The sequence below is a fragment of the Lipotes vexillifer genome, unplaced genomic scaffold, assembly GCF_000442215.2.
Source record: "Lipotes vexillifer unplaced genomic scaffold, Lipotes_vexillifer_v1.1 scaffold1080, whole genome shotgun sequence".
NCBI lineage: Eukaryota > Metazoa > Chordata > Mammalia > Artiodactyla > Lipotidae > Lipotes > Lipotes vexillifer.
In genome coordinates, this window is record NW_006770524.1 from 164,762 (window position 1) to 177,959 (window position 13,198).

At 48.5% G+C, this 13,198-nt stretch overlaps 1 protein-coding gene across 1 annotated transcript in view; it reads right to left on the bottom strand.

Annotated features, from left to right (window-relative positions):
* The window catches only part of LRRK1 (leucine rich repeat kinase 1), a 117,095-nt gene that overhangs the window by 3,248 nt on the left and 100,649 nt on the right, over positions 1–13,198 (bottom strand). Inside the window, exons 26-31 of the mRNA XM_007446137.1 lie at positions 12,522–12,799; positions 10,755–10,949; positions 9,829–9,980; positions 5,215–5,332; positions 3,839–3,955; positions 91–941 (exon numbers count right to left, since the gene is read on the bottom strand). Of these exons, the coding sequence (XP_007446199.1) occupies positions 91–941; positions 3,839–3,955; positions 5,215–5,332; positions 9,829–9,980; positions 10,755–10,949; positions 12,522–12,799 (1,711 nt within the window). The remainder of the gene's footprint in view (positions 1–90; positions 942–3,838; positions 3,956–5,214; positions 5,333–9,828; positions 9,981–10,754; positions 10,950–12,521; positions 12,800–13,198) is intronic.

Genomic DNA, 13,198 nt, shown 5'->3' on the forward strand with positions numbered 1-13,198 from the left:
TCTTGACAGTACCTTAAGGTTCCCCTCACTCTGCCCCCAAAGCAAGAGCAGTGGGCGGTGTAGGATGGTGCTCCCTGTTGGGAAACCTACCTGGGGACCCAGATGACATCTTTCACGGCAAGGATCTTCACAGCCTGCAGGTGCTGGCTGAACGCCTCACCATCCACGGGGCTCAGGTCATGCTCAGACCTGTCAGAGCCCGTGGTGGGCTCGAGCAGCCTGCTGGTGTCCTCGCAGTCAGTGGAGAAAGGCAAGCTGGAAGAGCTTGCAGGGGAGCAGGGTAGGCTTGAAAGGGACATGGGCATCTGGAGGGGTGGAGACGAGGAGTAGGAGGACATAGAGCAGTAGTCGGTCAGCGAGTCCTGGTGGGTCAGGATCTGCATGCCCAGCTCCTCGCTGTACATGATGCTCATGTCTGCAATGGAGTCCTTCTTGGGCTCCTTCAGGCTGGCTGTGGAGCAGTCCAGGGGCTCCAGGCCTATTGGGTGCACGGGAAACACGTCCCTGAGGGGGCTGGGGTCCCCGCAGAAGTATCGGGCGCACAGCTGGTAGGTGGCGGAGTGGTACATCACCAAGCAGTTGGCCCTGTCGTCCAGGCACCAGACGACCTCCTCCCCGTGGCACTCAGAGCCACACACGACTGATGTGACCACCGAAGGGGCTGAGTAGGGCTCCAGCCGCCTGCTGATCTCCAGGGCCACGCAGTCGATGACCAGCAGGCCCGGCCCATTGCTATACCAGACCTCGGATCCACTGTTGACCACCTCCATGGCCTTCACGGGGTAGGGGTTCTGCCTTGCGTCTTTGTCTGGGATACTGAACTTGGACCTGTTGGCTGTGTGTGAGCACAGGTAGGAGCAGCTGTGGTCTGGGGCGCCGTGCACCATGGGAAACACCGCCACAAGCCCATCAGCCAGGCCTGCCAGCACCAGGTAGGAATTCTGCGGGGAGAAGACAGGGATGCTTGATGCCCTTGAGTCTTGTGCACCCGGGAGAGAAACAGTCGGTGCAAGACTCATCTCTGCACGTACTCTAGGTGGGCACGCGCTTTCTACAAGCACTTCCTGGAGAAGCCAGCTCCTAAAAAGGCAGCGGCTGCCAGTGGGAGCTTCTGGGTACGCTCCCAAAGGAGGTGCAGCTCAGGCCCAGAAAAGCCACACCCATCCCCCTTCCTGTGAGCAGGAGGAAAATGGTCCATGGCACCCGAGCAAGGGGCACATGTTGCCTGGACCACACGGCTCGCCTTTGGTCAGCCTGGGCTTCTTGCAATGCCAGCAGGAGGGAGCTGCCTTCTCCTTCAGGTCACCAGGGCCTCCTTCTGAGGCAGGATGTGGTGCCCTCCTTCCCCTGAACTCTGCTCCTTAAGGTGACAGCAGTTGTGGACACCCTATGGGTCTGCTCTTGGCCTCCTGCCTGCTGCCCCACAAGCCGGGTGCTCCGTAAGAGCAGGCCTGGGTCTGCGTGCCCACCACTGCCCCTGGCACTGGCCTGCACAGGGAAGGGCTGAGTCCCAGTCACCTCTGTGACTCCCCCCAGTTTTATGCTCAAGTCACAACACGTGCCGCTGAACTAATTCTTGAAGAAATCACTTCCAAATTCAACCCTCTTGTGGAGGCACTTTTTGGCCACTATGCCACATTCCCCGCTTACCACATCTACTCTGAAATGCCTGTGGTTTAGGCACTGATGGGGTCTTGGGGTGTCTCCCACCCCCGCAATGAAGCATGTGCTCTTCTACAAACACCAGAGGTCATCAGGCAGAGGCCAAAGTTGCAGAGACTGTGAATGCTGGGCCCAGCCCAGGCCTCCTTGGAGCATCTGTGCAGAGCTGGGAATGGAGAGCAGCTTAGCAGCCTAGACGCCTGGGTGGGGTTGAGGGGTGGCCAGGAAGAGTTCAGGAGAACAAAGCCAGAGCTGGGAGACAGCAGAGATGTGGGCCTTGTGCCAGGGAGGGTGAGCAGCAGAAAGCCCCCTTGTTGGGAGCTGGGAAGTTGGGCTGTCCAAGGTGATGAGTGAACCAGCCTCTAGCTTACTGAAATCCATCTTCAGGATTCAAGGAAAGAAAACAGCCAAAGCAAATAGGAGCAAGGTCTCTATCAGTCCCAGCTCTGGGCCCCAGCCAGGCGGTGAGTCCCACATCCCAGATGGGTGTGGATGTACGCGTGCAAGAATGCAGGGGTCTGTCATCCGTGGCCACAGGGCAGCATGGCCTCTGAGGGGTAGACTGGCAGGGAGGCTCTGCACAGAGCCAGCTTTATTCCAGCTGGTCGAGCGGGTGGTGGTGCCCTGGCTTGGGGCTCTGGCCAGCCATGGCTTTAAATAACACTTTGTGTTGAGTTCTGTGCTTCAGTGCAACCAGGTCCCGAGATCCCCAGTTGCCCGTGGGGCCACAGTCAAAAATTACTCTAAGGTTGATTTCAGTTTCTTTTTTTTTTTTTAAATAAATTTATTTATTTATTTATTTATGGCTGTGTTGGGTCTTCGTTGCTGCGTGTGGGCTTTCTCTAGTTGTGGTGAGCAGGGACTACTCTTCACTGTGGTGTGCGGGCTTCTCATTGCAGTGGCAGTGCATGGGCTCTAGGTGCGGGGGCTTCAGTAGTTGTGGCACACAGGCTCAGTAGTTGTGGCACATAGGCTCAGTAGTTGTGGCACACGGGCTTAGTTGCTCTGCGTGTGGCATGTGGGATCTTCCTGGCCCAGGGACCGAACCCATGTCCCCTGCATTGGCAGGTGGATTCTAAACCACTGAGCCACCAGGGAAGTCCCTGATCTCAGTTTCTTAAGAAATGAAACTGTAGAGGGGTGGAGAGGAGACTGCATATATTTCACGATTGTCAGGAAGTAGTAATAATGCTCAAATTTACTCAGTGCGCTGGCCCAGAGATTTGGGTACGTTATGCCCAGAGATCCTCCTCTCAATCTCTTTTACACCCATTTTGCAGATGGGAGAACTGGAATCAGATGATAATAGCTGACATGTTTTAACAAAGCCTCACCAATAATGACCCTTCTAGCAGGGAGCTGCACAAACAGGGGCCTCAGGGCCCACAAAGGTGTTCTGGAGGCCAGAGAAGCCTTGGGGACGCTGCTGAGGAGCTGGGGCGAGGGTAGGGGCAGCTTCTTGGGGGTGTGGTCATGGCCCTTGATCTTCAGAAATGAAGAGGAAGAGGTGTTGAGCGGCAGGGTCAATTCTGGAGGGAAGGGCCTACTCAGAGTGCGGTGCTGGGTGGAGAGGGGTGTGAGGGGGTAGCGGGGGGTGAGCCCTGGCCGGCCCTGTGGGCTGGGTCTGATCCTGAGGATCAGCAGCCCTGCCGGGGCCCAGGGCTGGGGAGGGCACCACTCGCAGACTCATTTGAGAAAGGCAGGGGCTAGAAGTTGAGGCGATGAGTCTTCAGGGCCATGCTGGACAAAGATGGACTGAGTTCTGGGACTGAGGCTGAGCACTCCAGAGGAGGCAGAGATGAAGGGGGAGGGGAGCTGGCTTCCCGACAGGGGTGGGGGCCTGCCAGGGCCCGGTGACCAAGTGGCTGTGGGAGGTGCTGGGCCAGGCTCTTGAGGCCCCTGCTCTCAGAAGGGGAAGGGCACACATGCAACTGCTCCTTGACACCAGTTGCACCAGAAAAGCATCTCACCTGAACTGAGGCTGTGGCATATGCATGCAGAATGCAAGCCTTCCACTTAGCCCACTAATGATGGCCCCAATCTCCTGTCTCTCTAAGGCTGACTGTGACCTAGGCTTGGTGATCCAGAAGAGCATGGCTCTGCTCCCTCCCCACTAGCCCAATGGAACAGGGAAGGGAGAATCAGAGACCTAGGCACCACCTCCCCCTTACCTCACCTTTTTTATAACAGGCACCGCCAAGAAGCAGGTGACGATGGCTGGGGTGTCCAAAGCCCACTGGGGCGTGTTCAAGGGACACATGCCCTTGAGGCTGTAGATGTAGATCTTCTGGTCCTGCGGAGGAGACAGTCAACATGAGAGCCGGGGGACTTCCCTGGCGGTCCAGTGGTTAAGACTTCGCCTTCCAATGCAGGGGGTGTGCGGATTCGATCCCTGGTCAGGGAGCTAAGATCCCACATGCCTCACGGCCAAAAAACCAAAACATAAAACAGAAGCAATATCGTAACAAATTCAATAAAGACTTAAAAAACCAAAGAAAACCAAACAAAAAAAAACATGAGAGCTGGGCTGCAACAGGCCTGCCGGTTCCTAGGGTGCACTCGGTCTCAGAAGGCCCTTTATGCCTTGGAAAGTAACTTATTGAGGCTTTCTGGTTGGTTGTTTTCATATTTCTGTTCTTTGTAAAAACTTGGAAAACTACAGAATATACTGAAGAAAAACAAAATCGCCCATACTCCAATACCCAGAGAAAGACACTTTTGGGATTTGGGGCCCAGACTTTCAGTTTTCCGTGGGTATTGGTGTGTGTGCGTGTTCCCAACAGTGGGACCACACTTCTATGCTGTTTCCACACTTTTCTTCTCCCAGGATGATCAGTGCAGGCAGAGGCCCTGTCCTACCTGGTCTGTGAGGGAATGGTGCATGTCTATCACTCAGAATTTGGCTCATCTGTTGTCAGATGTTTATTCTGTTCAAGTCTTTACTACTATGAATTATACTGGGATGAGCATTCTTATGCACTATCTAGTCTGAGTGTGTGTGTGTGTGTGTGTGTCTTGGTTTTTTCCTTAGAACAAACTCTTAAAGCTAAAATTGCAGAGGCTTACATGGTACAAATATTTTTGAGATTTCTGATGCATATTTGAACCATACTTGCCATCTGGAAAGGCTGCACCAGTTCATACACCCCCACCCAGTAGCTTCAGAGCATTTGTTTTGGGGCACTCCTCTCTGGAGCTCTCAGAAGACAGTTCCTTGCACCTTCTGCTGACCTTTTTACATGAAGGCGCGAGGCCTCAGAGCTGAGTGGATTTGCTGTGTAGACAGGCAATGTTATAAGAAACCCAGTCACTTCGCCAACCTGCTGGGGTTCTCCTCTTGCCGGGATTCTGCACTTGACACTTAGCTGAATCCCAGAGATGCTGCTTGTTCACAGGGCTGCTGGCATTGCTCTGGGGTCTCACAGTTGTGGGCTGGGGTTAAATCTGAAATTCAAATGTACCTGGGTGTCCTGCATATTTAGTTGCTAAATGGCACCCCCCCAGGGGCTGGTGTCGCCCACCTCAATGAGAGTCCTGAAGAGGGGTGGTTACCTCGGTGGCCGTCCACAGAGAGTTCTGGACCTTGAGCTGGCAGCTCAGCTTCATGCCCACACAGCTCACACGCTGCACTTCCAGGAGGCCCTTCTCCGCGTTCACCACCGTGTAGTTCCTACAATCAGCAACAACTGTGCAGTCAGCTCAGGCCTCCCTCTCTCTGGCCTGGCCTGTAGCAGCCTTGGAGGAGGACATCAGCTGTGGGCCTTGTCCACCCCTTCCAGCCCAGGGTCCAATTTCGCATGTTTTAAGAGACTCAAGGACTATTCATGTCTGGGGAAGAGCCTGGTTCTGCCTGCCTGGTAATGCTTGAACATTTGGGCAGAGAAAGGCCATTCCCAAGCAGAAGAAAGACCCTCCTCTTTCTGTGACCTTTGAGGGCTCAAAAAGTTGCCCACAGCATGAAGGGACACCAGGGGGCTGTACCTGCACTAAGGCCGCTCCCTGCCCTCCCACTGGCCATGTCTCCCCTCCGCGCCCCTGCCACACACACACAGCAGAGTACCTCAGGTCAACCAGAGACAGATGGGGGAACTTCAGAGTAGACTGGGGGTCTCAAAATGGGCCCCCAACATAAGTGCTCTGAGAACTAACAAGCTGTTGTTTATGAGAGTGGCCCTTCACTCACCCGCCCTGCCATGTTCCCCAGCATCGCCATCTCCCCACCGTCCTTGATAGGCATTCAGCACGCTCACTGCCTGGAGGGAAGACTGCAGCTGGGGCAGGGGTCTGTTATTCACCCAGGCCACACAGATCTTTTCCCCAGTCCAAGGGAATAAGTCAAGTGAGTGGATAGCAGTTCTCAATGTAACATTTTTCTGCCATCAAATTTTGGAAACCCTTGCCATTGTTGACTGATAACGTGTATTTGCACATGATGAGAGATGAGTGAAAAATCAGCAAATGAAAACTTTCTTCAAAGTTATATTCCCCCCTTTTTCTCCAGTCTTTTTTCTATGCATTGAAAAAATAAAACTAGGATATTATAAATAACTTTACATTTAACTTGGAAAAAATTAAAAATATAGAGAAACTTAAAGGATAACACACCCCTATTCCATCCAACAAGAATTTTGTTATGTGTATACTGTTTTCTGCACGTCCCCCCTTTCTTCTCACCCACTTCCCTTCCTTAATTCAGGATGGTCTCGGTCTCATTTCCCCCTCCACTCTCACTTCCCAGGCTCACTGCCCTTTGTGCTTCTGGCCATAATTTCTTCCCCTCACCCTCCAGTGAGCTTACCCCTTCTTCAGGCTGGGGGTGAGCTTTTAAAACCCTCCCAAGTCACAGAGAGAGGCTTCCCCTTCCCACTGGAGATAAGCTTTTACAGCTCTGAGCAGTATTGTCTCCAATATCCTGGGTGAGTCTGTAAGACTGAGAAGGTGAAGAAAGTATTGCTGGGCAGTGGGGTGGAGCAGGGCCCATGCCAGAAGCAGCACTGAGCACCCCAACATCCCTGCAACCTTGGGAAAGGTTCCTAGACCGGCAATTACTGGGTCAAAGGGTATAAGTATCTTGAAGCCATTTAAGACATACTGACAAATTGGTTTGCAGACAGATGTGCAAAGTTAGATGCTCACCAGTAAGGTATGACCCACCCTCAGTAGCATCCATTATTATCTTTGAAAAAAAGGTTTGCCAACATGATGAGCAAGAAAAAAAAGTTATCTTGCAGATTGAATTTATATTTCTTTGATTACCAGTAAGTTCAATTGTTAAAAAATATGTTCATTGTTCTCTGTTTACCTTTTTCAAAGGATACTTATGTTCCTTGCCTATTTACTATTGGATTTTAGTATTTTTTTCCACTGATTTGTAAAAATCCCTGAAATAAAAAGATTAATAATTTAAAATTTTCTCTATTTGTTTAAAAGATTTTAGAGAGTCTGTTGAGGAAATAAATATTGATGGGAAAATTGGGTTTATTTTTATATCCACTGGTGAGCATTTCAATTTATTTTATGTGTACATTTATACTCTCTAATAGTAAGAGGGCTATATTTTCATGATAGGCAATATGCCTATATTTCCTGGTCTTCTGAGATTCTGACATTCCACCAAAAGCATCGTGATATCAGGATGCTGTGCCCATAAAGGAGTTTGAAAACCATGTGCTTTCATTCAAACCAGAGGGCCCAGGCCCCACCTATCAATCCCTCCCTCCTTTCTTCTTTTTCACAGTGTGCATATCACAGAGCATGTGCCCATCACCCAGCTTCAGTAATTATCACCGTATGGCCATGTCAGTTCATCTCTGCCCCCATCCATTTTTTTTCTCTCCCCAGATTCTTATGAAGCAAATCCCCCAAATCATCTTTTATCTATAATGTTTCTGCATTTATCTCTAAAAGATAATTAGAAAAAAAAAAGATGATTAGAAACCTAACCACAATGCATGACCCCACCTAAGAGAAAATAATTCCTTAATATGAATATCCAGTATTCAAACTTCCCCAAATCTCTCATTATTGTTTTCAGTTTGCTTGAATCAGCAGTGAAAGAAAGCCCACATTTCCACTGATTTTTATGTCTCAGTCTTTTGATAGGTTTTCCTTCCCTCTTTCTCTTTCTCCTCTATTAGGTCATGTGCTGAAGACACTGGGAGGTGTCCTGTGGAGTTCCTGCATCCCAGGGTTTCATCTACCTCATTCCCCTGTCCCCGATCTGGAGTCTTGATTAGATTACATCTGAATTTTTAGGCAAGAATACTTCCTCATTGGGGTTGTGTATTTCTATTGAGAGGCACACAATGTCTGGTTCTCGCTCCTTTTGTGATCATTAATGTTAACTGACTACATCCATTATTTCAATAGAAATTACAAAATGCTGACATTCTAATTTTAGCATTTCTTTTTCATTTATTAGCTTCATTTACTCTAAAAAGAAAAACTTCCTCCTATCATCTCTTGCTAGCTACCATGGGGCACAGTTCACATAGGAAAGGCAGAATAAAACCTTGATTCTTTCTGTATAGACTAGTTTTCAAAATAATAGGTTTGTTCCCTAGGAGCCTCCAATGATAATCAATGAGGAGTTTTATAAGTTAAAAAAATTTTTTAATTATTATTTTTTATTAAGTAGCATTAGAAACTAATGAATTTAAACAATTTGATGTGTCTCAATTCATTGTAGATATTTATTCTTACTGATCCTTGGTTGCCCTATCTTTGGCCAGTGGGAACCTATTCAGATTGGCTCCTGAAGTCCCTTTGATCCACCCTCACAAGTCTCTGATGGCATCCTTGTTTCCAGTGTATCAGATGTTTCAGGTCCACTTCCTGCCCCAAATCTGGAGTCAGCCACTTCTCCAATAAGCCTTGGTTCCCCTTGGCACTTAGAGACCACCATCTGCATCCTAGGGGTGCTCACTAGTATTTGGTTGGTCATTGTTTCTAGGCCTTTTCAACGGGCAGAGCTAGAAAATATAAGTTCATTTTTCTTAAAGCTAAAATACTCACAAATCCATCCAATTTAAATTCAGAACTACAGGATTTTCATTTAACCTATCTTTTATATTTTGCATGCTGAGTATCGCAATTTGCAACGCATGGCACCAACATAATTACTCACTAACTTTACCCTACAATTATAAGCAATGCCTTAAAATAGCAACACTACCACCAACATTATAATTACTGACTGTGTGTATATGTATGTACGTATATACACACCTACATATATATGTATTTTTTACATATATATGGACATATATGTATACACTTTTTACATATATTTTTTAATTTTTATTTTTTAGGACATTTTTGTTTTTCTTAGAGCACGTCTTATGTCAGAACACTCAGTCCCAGTGACATAAAACCTGATGAAAACCTTACCAATAATGACCTAGGGAAATGGCAAAGTCCCTTCCATTTATCTCATTGCATCTTAAGCTTTGCTTTATCTAAGCCTTATCAGATTTGAGCACCTGCAAATGTTGCACTGGGCTTCCTAGAAGACTATTCGTGCCATGAAATGCTCTCTTGCTTCTGAAGATGTCACTCTAGGTAGGTGGGAGAGGCCACACCTCTGGCCAGGACTGAAGGGTCTCACACAGGATGGTGCTTTTCTGCAAAGTCTCTGATGCTATCTTTCCAAGTCCCTGGCCTCTCTGTCATTCTCCTCGAATACGCAAAGCCCCTCCCCAATGTCCCTGTCCTTCCTGCTACATCACTAAGAAAAAGAGATGCACCTGGAAGGTGGGAGGGGCATGAATTCTTATTTAAGGGCATCCCTCTTGCTTGGTCCTGGGACCCCTTCCCTTCTCTCTACTCAGCAACTCTGCTCCAGTACCTTCCTCTCTTCCTGACCCCCAGCATCATTTACTTCCTCTACCATCAAGCTGCAAATAACTCCCATCTTAAAACAAAACCCTCCTTTGACCCCCACCCCCCATGTCCCTGGCAGACATCACATGTTCTCTGCTTCTCTTATCCACAAACCCACATGCGCATGTCTATGGACTGTTTTCTCTCTCAAGCAGACTCCATCAGGCTTTCAACCCACTGTCCACTAAACATCTCTCACCATGGTCATCCATGACTGCTCCCCAGGTCCATGGTCACACCCCCACATTCTGATACCAGCAGGGCACGGTAGGCCTCAGACGTTACCTGGACTCCTCTTTCCCATCCCAGAACACCACCATGTACTCCTGGCCCTGGGACGAGAAGAAGGCCGTCTGCTTCCCGCAGGGCAGCTGGTACATGAAGGTTGCAAAGGTTGGGTCCTTCATCTGGCTCACCACTGCCAGGGCCAGTGGTCGCTGAGGGAGAGAGGCCAGCAGGGTCATAAGCAAGGGTCACTTACAACCAGATGGATGCCTGTTCTTTCCTTGAAACTAAGGGTCTTGAACCAGGAAGGAAGAAGTGGAATCTGCTTATTCAGCACCCAATCAAAACAAGAGGCCAAAATAACCTCAGATACCAGAAACAAACCCTTCCAGGGTCTGGGTCACCGTTATCCATGGCAACTCAAAGTCAGGTGGTCAGGTTAGCCTAAACTCTGATATTCCAACCCCCATGCCCAGGGACACAAAATCTGGAAAATATTTTTTCTCAGACCTCATTTACTCTCCATACATTAAACTAGCATCATCTGATTTGATAAATGAGTTTTAACCTTGAAACCATTGGTCTCTTCCAAAAACAACTAGCTTCAAAATGATAATATGGCTCCTGCTTCTCATGAGCAAACTTTCTTCCCATACTTTAAAAAGAGATATGTACATTCTCTCTGCTCTTGGATGGGGGCTGTATCGCTATAAAGGTTGGTTTGCTTTATTCGCATGATGATGTAACACAAAAGTTGGGGAGGAAAAAAAACTTCATTTTTCCTGAGAGTGACACCCACTCAAAGAAAATGAACTGGATGTATTAGAAGCAATACATATCTCTTTGTAGAAGAGATGAGCAGAAAAGGGTTGCCCCATTTGTTCTAGACCCTCAGTGAAGGGTGGGCAGGCAGCCATACATGTGCACTCTGGAGACCCATAGCCTCCACCAGCTGCCAGGCCCCCAGGCTCTGTGCCCCCAGGTACCTTCTCGGGCTTTGTGTCCCAGCACTCCATCATAAGCGCCTGGAGTCGATGGAACTGCACTTCCTCCAGCTGCCCCAGAACCGGGCGGATGCCCTTGGACAGCTTCTTGGCAATCTGAAGCTGGTGCTGGCCCAGTGCAGGCCGCTGTCCTGACAGCAACTCGTAGAGCACCATCCCATAGGAAAACATGTCTACCTAGGCAGAGAGGCAAGCCAAGTCAGACCCCCTTCCTGGGCCCAGCAGATCTTGCAAGCTGGCCCTGAGAGAGAGGGAGTGGGGAGACACGTTAGATAAGGAAAACGTGGGCCCTGTCCAAAGGAAGACAATCATCAATTTCACCAATCCATCCACCTCTCTCTACCTGTCCAAGCATCCCACCAACCATCATTCTGTCCCTTTATCCATCTATCTTCCAGTTCTTCCTTTTTTTCCTTCCTTCCTCCCTCCCTTCTTTCCATCCATCCATCCAGTCAGCCACCCACCTGATCACCTGTCCTGCACATTTATCTACGCATCTTCCTATGTACCCATATATGCATCCATCTGACTGTCCTTCTGTCCATTTACCCATCCATCCTCCCATACTTCCTTCCTTCCATCCACTCATCCATCCACTCATCCATCCATCCACTAAACACATAATGAGAACTTGCTGTCAGGCACTGGTTAAGGGCTCGAAGGATGCCATGGTCCTTTCCCTTAAGTATAAAAACAAGGCAGGAAAATGCAAACTCTTGGTTTAAACACGCTTGGTAGTAGGAGTACATGCAAATCATAAAGAGGGGAAAGTCTCCCAGATCACAACATCTTGATTCCTCTAAATGTCATGAAAATGTGCCTAAAGGAGAGAGTTACACAGGTCTCCATGAGGGTCAAGAAATAACTTTTTAGCAGGAGAATGGCTAAGATAGACCTGAGAGTTTTCAATGTGAAGGTTCTGTTATAAATTTAGTTATGAGGTGCCTTGTCACCTGTTACTAAGAAGCTTATTTTTGTCACTCTGGTTTGCCTTTTCTATCTTGGTTAATAGCTACAGATGCCAATTTAACCCACATATGCTTGGGTCATTCTTGAAGCAATTAGTCAATGACCCATCTGCAAATCACCAAATAATGAGAAATTACAGACCAGGGGAGTTTCAATGATGGCTGATTAATTAACCAGGGCTGGCACGAGATGCAAGGCGAGCACTATAAGATGTTTTTAAGTTGTCTGTGTGCCTGCATCTACCAAACAGCCCTCAGGGAAGAAGGCAAGCATTTAGCCTTTGTCTCAGCCAAGGTTGGCCATGCGGCCGCCTGGGAGGCCATGCTTAACCTGCCAGAATTCACTCTCTTCTCTTGGCTTTGGTGATGCTGCCTTTTGATTTGACCAGGAGCCTCCTTATCTGTCTGTTCCTCACAAGCCACTGTGAGGCTGGTCCTCTGTCTCCATTTTGCACATTTAAATGGCAGAGTTGGGACATAAATCCGGACCCATCTCTTGTCTTGGTCTTTTTGTCCACTGTGCACAGCCTTCACTATGTTCCTGAACTGAGGTTTGAGTATTCTGAGGCTAGGTCACTGCTCTGAAGCTAAGGAGAAGTCACCCGTGACATTACTAGGTAGATACAGGCCTCTGTGCCCTTCTGGTTCAAGCCAGTGCCTGTGGTTGAGCACGGGAGAGGGAGAAATGTGTGCTTGGGGGCATGTGGAGCCCAGAAGCTTCAGGTGCCTCCAGGACTATGCAGTCCTGGGCCAGGGGACAGCAGTGGGCCAGGGCCCGTACCTTCTCATCATACACGATGCGAGGCCTGATCTCTGGGGCCTGGTAGCCAGGAGTGCCCTCCACGCCAAGGGCACCCTCGTGAAATGACTGCCGGGATATGCCGTAGTCCGACAGCTTGATGTTGATGTGCTCCTTGACATCCAGAGACCAGACCAGGATGTTGTCTGATTTCAGGTCACAGAAGATGATGTTTTTCTTGTGCAGGTAGGCCAGGCCGGAAGCTATCTGGTAGGCTATTTTTTGGGTGAGCATGTGTCCCAGGGGCATAAAGGAAGAATCTTTGCAAAGAAAAAATTATCAAACTCATCATAACAACTCTTTTCTTACCTCTGTCTCCCTCAATACTTTATATTCTACTGATGCGTTCTCATTGCTCTCCAGGCTGGATGCCAGAAGAGACAGAGAACAACCTTCTTAAGATTATTTAGGTTAGAAATTCTTGTTGTTACTGCTTCATGGCATCTCATGAATTACATCTCTGCAATTGTTAGTGTTTTTACTAAAAAGAGCAAGGATTCAAAATTCCTAGAGTTCATCTCAGGACAAGATTGCCATACTGTCAAGGGGTGAGTTGCAGTATAAGAACTCTATTAAAAAAAATCTCTTCCACTGGGGGAGGAATAATTGATTTTAACTGCATTTCTTCTTGCTGAGTTAAAAGACATCTACCTCTTTCC